This window comes from Ascaphus truei, chromosome 2 (genome assembly GCF_040206685.1).
Source record: "Ascaphus truei isolate aAscTru1 chromosome 2, aAscTru1.hap1, whole genome shotgun sequence".
NCBI lineage: Eukaryota > Metazoa > Chordata > Amphibia > Anura > Ascaphidae > Ascaphus > Ascaphus truei.
Genome location: NC_134484.1, coordinates 385,185,559 through 385,197,651, shown reverse-complemented (window position 1 = coordinate 385,197,651; position 12,093 = coordinate 385,185,559). Strand labels below are relative to the sequence as shown.

The following is a 12,093-nucleotide window of genomic DNA, read 5'->3' as shown; positions in this document are numbered from 1 at the left end:
CTGTCTGTAATGTGGTATCACTTCTATATTATGTTGTATAATATACTAATGCACTCTTGTCATGCAATGTTCTCGCCCTCCCTCCCACATTGTGTTGCGTGGAGGAATATGTTGGCACCATTCAAATAAATAGTAATATATTTCTAATAATAGCCCCAAACTATGTACACCAATGTAATATGATGTTTTTACACCCCATTCAACTGGGAAGTGTTTTTACATATGTATTTGTACCTTTTCAGATAAGTACTGGTCATATATTCCAACAGCCGCTGCTCTTAGCAGGACCTTGGTTTGGTTGGTCTGATGTTTCCCATCCATTTTCTGGCTAAGCAACACTTCAAGCTGCTGCTGTGCTGTAACCCGGTAACCTTCCACTGTAAGCCAGAAGAAGAGATGTGCTTGCCCTCCAGTCTGCTGCAGAAAATCTGCAACAACAAAAATATGCGAGCTACAGCCAAGAAGCAAAATCATAACTGCACAAAACACATTTCAGAAAGAACGAGCACAAATTGATCCCTATGTTGACAATTTAACAATTAGCAGTGGTTACACGGCCTATACAAATACAGGATATTCTGTCTCACCAATATTAGGGATGGACATGGAACTCAATATCAATCTATGAATGTATAGGAGATTCAATTCAGCAGATTCCATGCATGTCTTCAGGCTTATCCCTTAGCAAAGAGGTAACACAATGTTGGAGAGGTACATATTCCCAGGTCAATCATACTAACTTTTTTTTTGTTTGTTTGTTTAAAACCCCCTAGATATGCTAGCCCTCAAATCCTACTGAAAGTATTGTTTGGTAAAAAAGGAAACACTGCTTTACTGCTGGAAGACAACTAACAAGCACCAACAAAGACACATGTTGCTTCTTTCTTTTATTTCCTAAAAATACGCTCATTTCAAGATCAATAAAATGTATATTGCTAAGGTTTTGTTGTGTTAAGTTAAAATACACTTTAGTAACTTGGTGTTCAAACACTGCCTTAGACATGGTTGAATCCAAAGCTAATGTCACTGTCAGTTTTGATTGTGACTTCGGGAAAGTCTGTCTCACGCACCAATAATTAGATTGTACGGTCTTGGGCGTCAGGAACTTATTGTGCTTGCAAAATTGTACTATTGGGAGGAGGGAGGGAGGGAGAGAGGGAGAGAGGGAGAGAGGGAGAGAGGGAGAGAGGGAGAGAGGGAGAGAGGGAGAGAGGAGAGAGAGAGAGAGAGAGAGAGAGAGAGAGAGAGAGAGAGAGAGAGAGAGAGAGAGAGAGAGAGAGAGAGAGAGAGAGAGAGAGAGAGAGAGAGAGAGAGAGAGAGAGAGAGATACTCCTAGGAGCTTGACAAAGGAATGTTTTAGTCCGAAATACAGATAAATGTAAGGTTATGCATTTGGGATGCAAGAATAAAAAGGCGACTTACAAATTAAATGGAGATATATTGGGGGAATCCTTGATGGAGAAGGATTTAGAAGTGCTTGTAGACTGCAGGCTTAGCAATAGTGCCCAATGTCATGCAGTAGCTGCAAAGGCAAACAAGGTCTTATCTTGCATCAAATGGGCAATGGGTGGAAGGGAAATAAACATAATTATGCCCCTTTACAAAACACTAGTAACACCACACCTTGAATATGGAGTACAATTTTGGGCACCAATCCTAAGAAAAGACATTAAGGAACTAGAGAGAGTGCAGAGAAGAGCCACCAAATTAATAAAGGGGATGGGCAATCTAATTTATGAGGAGAGGCTAGCTAAATTAGATTTATTTACATTAGAAAAGAGGCGTCTAAGAGGGGATATGATAACTATATACAAATATATTCGGGGACAATACAAGGAGCTTTCAAAAGAACTATTCATCCCACGGGCAGTACTAAGGACTCGGGGCCATCCCTTAAGGTTGGAGGAAAGGAAATTTCACCAGCAACAAAGGAAAGGGTTCTTTACAGTAAGGGCAGTTAAAATGTGGAATTCCTTACCCATGGAGACTGTGATGGCAGATACATATAGATTTGTTCAAAAAAACTTGGACATCTTTTTAGATGGGAAAGGTATACAGGGATATACCAAATAAGTATACATGGGAAGGATGTTGATCCAGGGTTTTTTTGTTTGCCTTCCTCTGGATCAATAAGTATAGATATTAGATAAAGTATCTATTGTCTAAATTTAGCATAGGTTGAACTTGATGGACCTATGTCTTTTTTCAACCTCATCTACTATGTAACTATGTAACTATGTAACTATGTAACCCTCCTCACTCACATGCACCACACTCACCCTCCCCACATGTACAAACCCACCACACTTCATACTCACCCTTATTCTCAAGACACTCAACATTTGCTCCTTTATTCTCAAACCACCCCCTTGCCCCCTTCTTAAATCGCAAACTCATCACCTTTCCTATTACACATTGCAAATTCATGGGGTGGAGACTGCGATCTGCCTTTCCTATCTCTCCTCTCCTCCTGGTTTAGAGAGTGTAGCGAGTAGAGGCAGATTAAAGACTCGCGGTCTCCGCACAGGACACGACCGCTGAGCAGCTGGCACTGTTTTTACCCCGGGGGTCGCGGCACCATTGGCAGAGGGTCGCGGCACCATTGGCAGAGGGTCGCGGCACCATTGGCAGAGGGTCGCGGCACCATTGGCAGAGGGTCGCGGCACCATTGGCAGAGGGTCGCGGCACCATTGGCAGAGGGTCGCGGCACCCTGGTTGTGAAACACCAAGCTAAGTTAGGCTTCGGCCAGGGTGACGCTGAGCGGGCGGGCATGCTCACGCTGGCGCTCTGAAACACATTGAGGCAATATGTGTGGCCAGCGGCGTTTAGCTGCTTGAAGAGCAATCAAATTAGAATTTGCCCCTCGCAAGCGCGTCACGTGAGCGGTTCGTCCAAAGAGGGTGAACCAGCTCCGTGGCCGCGCCCCCAGGCGAGCGCGCACCTAGCCGGCCACAAATCGCCCGGCCAAGCAGGGCGCAGCGCACAAGTGAATGTGCTCACAAGTGATCTTTTTATTTGCTGCATGCAATACGGTGGAGGCTTCTTGTTGCCTTTTTCACCCGCCATAACGTAAAACGTGTGTGTGTGTGTGTGTGTGTGTGTGTGTGTGTGTGTGTGTGTGTGTGTGTGTGTGTGTGTGTGTGTGTGTGTGTGTGTGTGTGTGTATATATATATATAATAAAAAAATTGAAACATTGAACAGAGTAGAATTTTGCTTTACAATGTAAAAATGCAGAATTGAAATAAATGTATCTATTTTCACATCCCACCATTAATACTTACCCAAAAAAAACTGTAGTGCAACATTGTGTACAAGAATTTTGTCCAGAGGGACTGTGCAAAGTTTTCCAAAGTTTGCAGCCAACTTCACAGTATCAATTTCCTGCAGGAAAATAATGCAATACATTCTCATGTTTCCAAAACAATTATTACTGTACCTGTTAAAGGCATGGTATTCAAATGAGCTCAAATGATATGCCTCCCTTATTCACTAAGCTCCGTTAAGGTTAACCCTGGGAATAAAACACTACTTTTTTTTAAGTCATACCTAACCCTGGCGTTGCTCCCATCCAGACCCGGAAATACGGCTTTGATTGTGAGGTAGAGAGAAGCAGGAGCATACATAGAATTAAGCATAGCCCCGGAAGGACAGGGCACCAAGCCATTAATCCCTGGGTGGAACAGTTGAAGCCCCGAGGTGAAGCGGAGGGTTACTCATAACTAGATTGCCACTAGGGCTACTAAGGGGTTAATAGATTACAATGTAATTGTTTATTTAATTAACTCGTATAACATTATTATAGGGATGGAAGTAATCTACTGCTATCTTAAAAAATGTATATATTGATAAGATATATATCATAAGTAAGCTCAAGTGTTTTGATTACATTTTTATTTAAAAACCCCAAAGGGGCCTGCAGGAGAGGCGAGTGTTCGCATGACAGCTCTTGCTGTTTATTTTCATTCACTCAACTGTACCAGGCAACACAGGTGTTTTCCATGCAGACTACAAAGGATCCTCTCAGAGCAGCACTCTTATCTTAACCTTGACAGAAAAGGCTTGTATTTATGTTTTCCTTTAATGTCACTAATACCTAAATTCATCAAACTTCAATACACCCGATTCGTCAGAACACCTATTGACTTGAATGGGAATGCCAGATTGAGCGTGTTAAGCCGTAATGGCCCATAATGAATCTGCCCCTAAGTGAGAAGGTCTCTGCAGTCATTTTAAATAAGGGTTTGGACATATTTTGGAGGAATAAATTGATAGCAGGGAAATAGATTAAATCAGACACCCTACTTAATGTACAGCAGGGGTGTGCAAATTGGGGGGGGGGGAGGTGGAGGGGGTCACTTAAATTTAATGCCAGGGGAGTGGTAACTGCACATTTAAGGCACCACTACAGAAGGCTCTTGGAATTGCACAACACGCAGTTTACCTTCTGAATCTAGCCGGGTCTGGTCCACAAATGGATTTGTAAACTTTGTGGGGCAAATAAGGACTTTACCACTTCGATGAATAAGACGCCATTATTTATTACAGATGGTTCTGCATCATACATTATACTTCCACTTTAACCTTTACCATTCCTGACTGGATTGCTTAAACATAACTGAATAGATTTCTTATGTAAATAATGTTATATACACATTTTTTAAGGCACGATAAGCCCTTGCTATGAAGAGATTTGCATCAAAATATTGATGTCTAAGGCTGCGCTTATAGTGCCGGTGACGCGACCGTCGCGTCATAACAAATGCATTGTCGCCGTCGTCGGCGCTTCTAGTGCACGCGATGGTGACAAAGCAACAGAGCGACAGTGCTACCAAAAATCTGGTAGTCACTGATATTTGATTTTTTTTCGGCGATGGACTCCCCTTGCAGCCAATCAGGAGCTTCTCCGTGCCTCTGCCCTCCCTTTTTTGTGACGTCACTGGCTTGTAGCCAGTGACATCGCCTAAACTTAAAATATAACTTTCGCAATGGCGACGGCGAACGTCATCAGTCATGTCGCTATAAGCGCGGCCTTAGGCATGAAGTGAAAAGTTGACTTTCCAAGGTCTCAAGGGGGGTGGTTCACTTTCTTCCCAAACAGTACTTCTTGCACTAGGCCATTCGTTTCTCCTTGGCAAAATAACTGGCATGTCTGCCCAACAATATTTTCTTTGAAAATATTTTAATTTACTGTTGTAGCAATACCATAGTTATCCCTACTATTAAAGAGCTATTGGTGTTACACCATAAATCCTTTGCTTCTAAACAAAGAACTACAGTATTTCTAAACATCTCTTATACAAGTTTTATAGTACCAGTTACTTATGTGAAGCCCTAACTGATAAAGAGCAATCTATACTGGTTAGTATTAAGCAACTACTGTAGCTTAAAACATATTACTAGAATGTGCTTGACAATCTATTTACAGTTGAAACAAACAACATTGATTTAACAACTTACTTTTCCAGACTGCAATCTCTGTATTCTTGTTTCACATTGTTTCTTTACAAATAGTAAACTGTTTATCTGATTTTTTATAGTGTTGATATCTGGGAAAAACACATAAGAAAATAAAACGTGGGTATATTACGACTACTGCAGAATTACAGTATATTCATGTTTGAAAGTGTTAATAAATTATTTTATACAGTATGACACTTTTCTTTTACTGCTTTCATTGCTTTACATATATGGTATTACGAGCATTAACATGTAGACGTTTCCTGCCTACTTTTAAATATTTTATTTCCCATAACCAATTGTTAAAACCTCTATAATGTCTAATTATACGTTTCATTCGTAAAAAGGAACAATTTAGCATTTTTAATATTGCCAGTTGGCACTGGATTGACTGAGAGTAAAGTAAACAAATATAAGTCAGCAACAACTTTGTGAAATATTACGTAAAATTGCAGCGAATTCAAAAGAATACAAAGCCCGATTTCCTCACTCAGATACTTTAAAAATGTTTTATTCAAATTGGCTATATTTTGGACATACTGTATAAAGATGTAGCAGACGTCCCTGTTAACGTGGAATAACGCATGAAAAAACGTGTTAACGCACACATGCTTTAAGGCGATAACATGCATTACCATTTTTTCAATTGTGCATGTGTTAACGTATTAAATATGGCATTACTGTTAATGGACATAATGTCTGCTATATTTATACTCAAAATAACACGTTGGCTTATAATTAAATCCAAACACTAACCGCGGTGGAAGAATACAAAGATACATTCTGCCCCGTGAGCATGTGTTTCTTAGCAATATGTGCCACAGGACGGGGGGAAGAATAAATATGATTTTCTGCAAAAAACCTATGCAATAATGTGCATTGCTGCACCAGTAGGGAAGCAAAACCGAAAATCCTTGCCTACACGCAGAGCATATTATACATGCTCTGGTACTGCAGAATGATTATGCTGCAGAAACAGGTCTGCCGGCTTTTAATCAAACATTTATAGTTTCTTACTGAATACATAAGTCTTAAAGCAGGGGAGGCCAACTCCAGTCACCAACAGGTCAGGTTTTCAGGATATCCTTGCTTCAGGACAAGTGATTGATTGAGCCACCTGTGCAGAAGCAGGGATATCCTTAAAACCTGACCTGTTGGTTGCCATTGAGGACTGGAGTTGGCCACCCCTGTCTTAAAGGACAGCCAAACAGTAGAAAATAGGAAACAAAATTAGTGTGAGCTTAGAAGTGATAACTGTATGACAAACGTGTGAGAGCAATATTGTGAATCACTTGAGACACCATACACTTGTAAGATCACTAAGGTTGGGCTCAGCAAGGGTGGAGAGGGCCATAAATAGAAAGAACTGGTGTGCCGGAAGGCAAATTCCTTAACAGCTAGAAAATAAAAAAAATTCAGTCTGCATACCATCTCCCACAGTATCTAAAGAGCGAAGGTACTGTAACTCTTCTGCAGCTTTGTCCCTTACAGCTTCCAATTCTCCAATATTGTCACTTAATTTAATAACATTCAGAAAGGCCTCATAGTTGCAAGTGGAATCATGAATCTGAAAAAAAAAAAAGACAAATTACGTTAAAGCTGCAATAGTATTTTCTGCCCCCCTTTTTATTCTTCTTTGTATATGTAAAGCATGTGGCAGAGTATAATTCTACATTCTTACCTAAGCTGGCAATCGTTTGGTGCTCCTGCTATAAATGTAACATTCCTGGTTGTGTGCCCAACATATTGGCTGCTTCAGTCAGTGTTACTCCGTAATACAAGGATACATTGTAGCTGCTAAGGTAACATTATCTATCCTAAGGCTGCGTCCAGGGTCAGCGCTTAGGCGCTGACCTGTGCTGAGGCGCACTGACGCTTCTCAGTGAACCCCTGCAGCCGCAATGAGAGCAGCTTTAGCAGGGGCTCGCTTACGCTTCCGCAAGCGTGCGGAAGCGTAAGTCTTTGAAATTTTTTAAATTCAAGCGCACAAGGGAGCGCAGGGCCGGTCACGTGAGCGGCGAACCAGCTCTGTGACGTCACTGGCCCGCCCCCCGACACGCCCCCGGATGGCGTGTGGACCAAGGCCAGGGAAAGCACCCGCTTTCCCTCAGTCTCGCGCGCCTCCGCACGGCTGCAGTCCTATGGACGAAGCCTAAGGCCTCGGCCATGTTTTCCGCTTGCTGGCGGAAGCGTGCTGAGGCGCGCTCCCGCTCAGCACTGAGCCACTACAGTCACAATTAGAGCGGCTTTAGTAGGGGCTCACCTGCGCTTCCGCGCGCTTGCGGAAGCGCAGGTCTTAGGGGAATTTCAAATTCCCCCGCTTGCCGGCGCGACAGGCCGGTCACGTGAACGGTTCGCCCAATTAGGGCGAACCAGCTCCGTGACGTCACTAGCACGCCCCGGCCAGGGACGCGCCCGCCCCCGGCCCGCCCCCTGACGGCCCGCTGACAGTGCGTGCGGTAAGCAACCGCAAGGCCAGGGAAAGCACCCGCTTTCCCTGCGCCTCAGCAGGGAGCAGGGAGCATGGCCGAGGCCATATAGTTTACAGCTCAAACTGCTGGGAATATTGGCAACAAATTATCACAGACAGGAAAGTGTTGCAAAGATCTTGCACTGCTTGGAAGGTGTGCTAAAACCTGCAATAGAAATCAAAGTGTGTTTTAAAACTCATTACATGTGGCTATAAGACTACGGGGGAAAAAAACAGTCACTATTATTTAATACTACAGAACTGATTTATATGAAAAAAAATGTTTAAAAAAATTCATGTGTTGCTGCTTCAAGGCTATTTAATTGTGCCCCTTTAAACAAACCAAAAAAAAGTTAAGCGTGTTTACAGTCAAGATGGAGTTTGCACCGTGCCAAGTACAGTATGTGCTGTAGACATTCAAGCACTTAAGCTGAAAGCAGCTAGCTTTTCAAGACAGGCTCACTAGTGGATTCATTATGAAAGACGGCACACAGACAGCCAGCCAATAGTAGATATCATCTCAGAAATTGGAATACCGGGATATATATTTATTTTCTTTGGGGTTTCAGCTCTGCTTTGCACAAACTAACATTCACAAGCTAGGTAAAATGCCCCATATTAATATTTCAATTTATACAACAATTACTTCCATTGTTTGTGAAATCTATTTCTCAGCTTTTCAAACTTTTGGGCGCCATACACTCAGTATATTACGAATTCACAAAAAACGTAAATAGTTCATTTCTGAGACACAATGAAGATACCATTGCTAAAGCAAAGCGCTTAAGTGGGGAGAACTAATAATATATTAGTTATAATAACTTATCAGTTGGAGAAAATTATGAAAAATGAACGAGAAAATCTCATTAAAACTGCATCAGTAATCGTGTCAAAGTTATTGTGCTGATGAAAACACGCCGGCTGTAATTTCATAACAAAATGTGCACTTCACATCAGTAATACACAAAACCCTTAATCAGTCTTCTTCTAAACAATGCACAAGAGTATTCGCTGACAAACCAATTACAAAATCTGCTTGCTACTATGTAAAGTGATTTGTGTTTGTCAAATGTCTAAACTCACCATCCAAATGATATATTGATTAACATAATCGGGATCACTGAGCTGGTTTATTAAAGGAAGAAGAATCCCTCGTGAAAGGATTTCCTAGGTGGAGAATAAATAGAGAGTTAAAGATTTATACTGTGATACACATGTGAATGTGCATTACATCTTTAAATTACATACAAAGACTATAAACAGCAGCATTATACAAATTGGAAATTGCCCTGGTATGTTTAAAGAATGGTTTAATGGCCTACAAATAAAAATATATATATATTTTTGGTATTTTGTTGACAATGTTCATAGAATTTTTGGAGGCACGAGTCTCTGCCCCATAGCTATAAATTTTAACTTTATAAGTAGGACTGGTGTTTCCATATGGTTTTTAATATTGTATTTTACCCACCAGTTTTTTTCCCCTCAGAACAACTTGACTAAATATTTATTAAAAAAATAATAATATATAGCTAGAGCAAGCATGAGAGAGACCATAGTTTCTACTTAATATTTGTGCTATAATTTAGACTTACCCTCACAAAGTATCGCATTATCTTATTCTGGAAGTCTCCAGGAGGTAGCAATAAATACAGTAAAACTTCACACAAATCCTCTAGGAACCCTAAAAAAATAAAAAAAAATACACAACTACTGTAAAAAGCCAAATCTCAGGAAAATAAAAACAGGTCCATCACACATGAAAATCTAAGCAATGAGAACTTTCCCAAAAATGATGAACTATACAAACAACCTTCTTCATCTTTGGAAGAAGTGCAGACAAGGTCATGACAGACATCTTTCTCCATTTCAACTTCAACTTCAAAAAAAGTATCTACAAAGTCTTCTGCTGTATCTGCAAAAAAGGAGTGACGCAAACCAGAAAATATTAGTTAAAAATCTGTTAACAGAATTACAAGATAATAGAACAGATGTAAACCAGTGTCATTAGCATTCATCCACCCACAACCTTCTATGCATAATGTCTGATCACGAACAGAAACGGGCAACTTCCTCTTTCTTGTAGTCAACAATGAAATTAAACAACACCAATAAAGAGAATGCAGAGGTGATGTGCTCTGCAAATACACTACAACAAAGCTGAGCTATCAGAATTAGGTTTAGCAATACAAGTGCTCTCAGTAGTCAACTTTTCCCTACATTTACTCAACATTTCTGTCCCTGATAAAAATCCCATTAGGGACTAAAACATTCAATAAATGAGACTTTAACTACTATATGGAGAGTACCTGCATTACTACAGCTGACTCTTCAATGCAGAAAGAGCAGGGTGCTGGAGTCATTTGGTTGTTTGCAAACGTGATAACGTCACAAAAACTAGGCAGGCCAAGTGGCAAAATACCCCACTGAGCAGATACCAATATAAGGAAAGACCATACTCGCTGCGCTATTAACTTGATGAGCCCCACCCTCAATCACACTAGTGCCTCCTAATAAATTATACATTGGTCGAAAAGTTTCCCTCCCTTTCAAAGTTCTACACTTTTCTGCTGCTTCTTATGCACTTGTCCAAAACTGAAGAAGCTATCAACCCTCTGCCCCACGTGACACGGACACATATTGTGCTCCTCTGGATATTTTCTGGTGGATTTTTTTTATATACTGTATTATTTTACCTTACACAATAAGTAATACAGAAAATAGAAGATTAAAATGACCGTCAAGTTTACGCTCGCTATAAAAGCATTGCACAATAACAGAAACACTTGCTCTTTTAACATGAATGGTAGCGTTTCAAGCGACTCAATAGATATTTTGCTTAAGGCCATTTCCAGTCATGTCCTACATAACTTAAAACGCCTTTCTACCGCCCTTGGTGCGTAACTAGTTTGACACAGTTTATTAAATTACTGTTTTACTCAGCTTTAACATACATCACTTATTACATAAATAACTACATGATTAAGCAAACAAACAAACCAAATGTAGCCCAAGACCTGCAATCCCCATTTTTGTAACCCTGCTATATATATATATATATATATATATATATATATATATATATATATATATATATATATCAGAAACTAAGTATATCAGAAACTAAGTATAGTAGTACTTTTTATTTTTAACTCCACCCCACCTTTTTTTTCCCTATAGTCTACTGATAAGCACGCCTAGGTGAAAACACTGAATCAGATGAACTCTGATGGGTACAGGGGTCGGTGGGCCAATGATATAGGTTTGTAAAGCACACCACCCCCTCCCTCCACATAGTAACTACAGTTGACAAATGAAAACGAACATTACATTGGAAAAAACAAAACATCAAAATGGGTAAAATATTGTAACGTTTGATTATAATATCATTCACTGTGCGTACGTACTCTGCTTCATTGGCATAAACATTACCTTGCTTTTGTTCATCCTTTTCTGCCATTCTTTGTTGAGCTTTCCTGAATACTCGAAGATGAGTGGCAAAGTCATCTACTAAACGGGTTGTAAAATAAGGCTGCCAGTCTATTTCTTTTGACCTTATGTAGGAACAATAGATATGTAAACTGTTTAGGTTTATCATCATTTGCAAGTAGTCATGCATTAAATTATTCTTTTCCAAAAAGTATTGGCAACCTAATTATTCTAACATTGAATAACGGGGGTTAAGAATACTTTTTGGATAAAAAAATAGCTCCAACATCATGGAGTCTCAACTCTCCATGGTCCTCTCACAAAGATCCCACATTTTTTAATATATATTAACTTTCATTAACTAAAATGGAAGGTAGTTACCAAAAAAAGAAAGTTTCTTACAAGTTGTAACGGCCACTCGAGATTCAGATAGGTTTAAATTTAAAATATACAGTATTGGTGGAGTCATAAATCAGAACAAAAGTTACTTATCTGCTCTTATTAAACCCTACTCTGCCTTTTCCACATGAAGACTCTGCCTTTATCTACCACCAAATTAGATTTTCAGGAAAAGGAAAAACCTGCACAAAAAGTAAAAAAAAAAAAAAATATATATATATATAAAAAATTTTTTTTACTATATATATATATACAGTATATATATATATATATATATATATATATATATATATATATATATATATATATATAAATAATGTTTTATTATGTGTTCAA

General features: G+C 39.7%; 1 protein-coding gene across 9 annotated transcripts in view; it reads right to left on the bottom strand.

Moving 5' to 3' along the window:
• The window catches only part of SNX13 (sorting nexin 13), a 148,289-nt gene that overhangs the window by 61,005 nt on the left and 75,191 nt on the right, over nucleotides 1-12,093 (bottom strand). For all 9 annotated transcript variants that reach the window (XM_075587191.1, XM_075587197.1, XM_075587198.1 and 6 more), the window contains 8 exons: nucleotides 11,362-11,483; nucleotides 9,743-9,844; nucleotides 9,525-9,613; nucleotides 9,013-9,096; nucleotides 6,888-7,026; nucleotides 5,460-5,548; nucleotides 3,284-3,383; nucleotides 235-428 (listed from right to left, as the gene is read on the bottom strand). In XM_075587191.1, coding sequence (XP_075443306.1) covers nucleotides 235-428; nucleotides 3,284-3,383; nucleotides 5,460-5,548; nucleotides 6,888-7,026; nucleotides 9,013-9,096; nucleotides 9,525-9,613; nucleotides 9,743-9,844; nucleotides 11,362-11,483 — 919 coding nt within the window. The remainder of the gene's footprint in view (nucleotides 1-234; nucleotides 429-3,283; nucleotides 3,384-5,459; nucleotides 5,549-6,887; nucleotides 7,027-9,012; nucleotides 9,097-9,524; nucleotides 9,614-9,742; nucleotides 9,845-11,361; nucleotides 11,484-12,093) is intronic.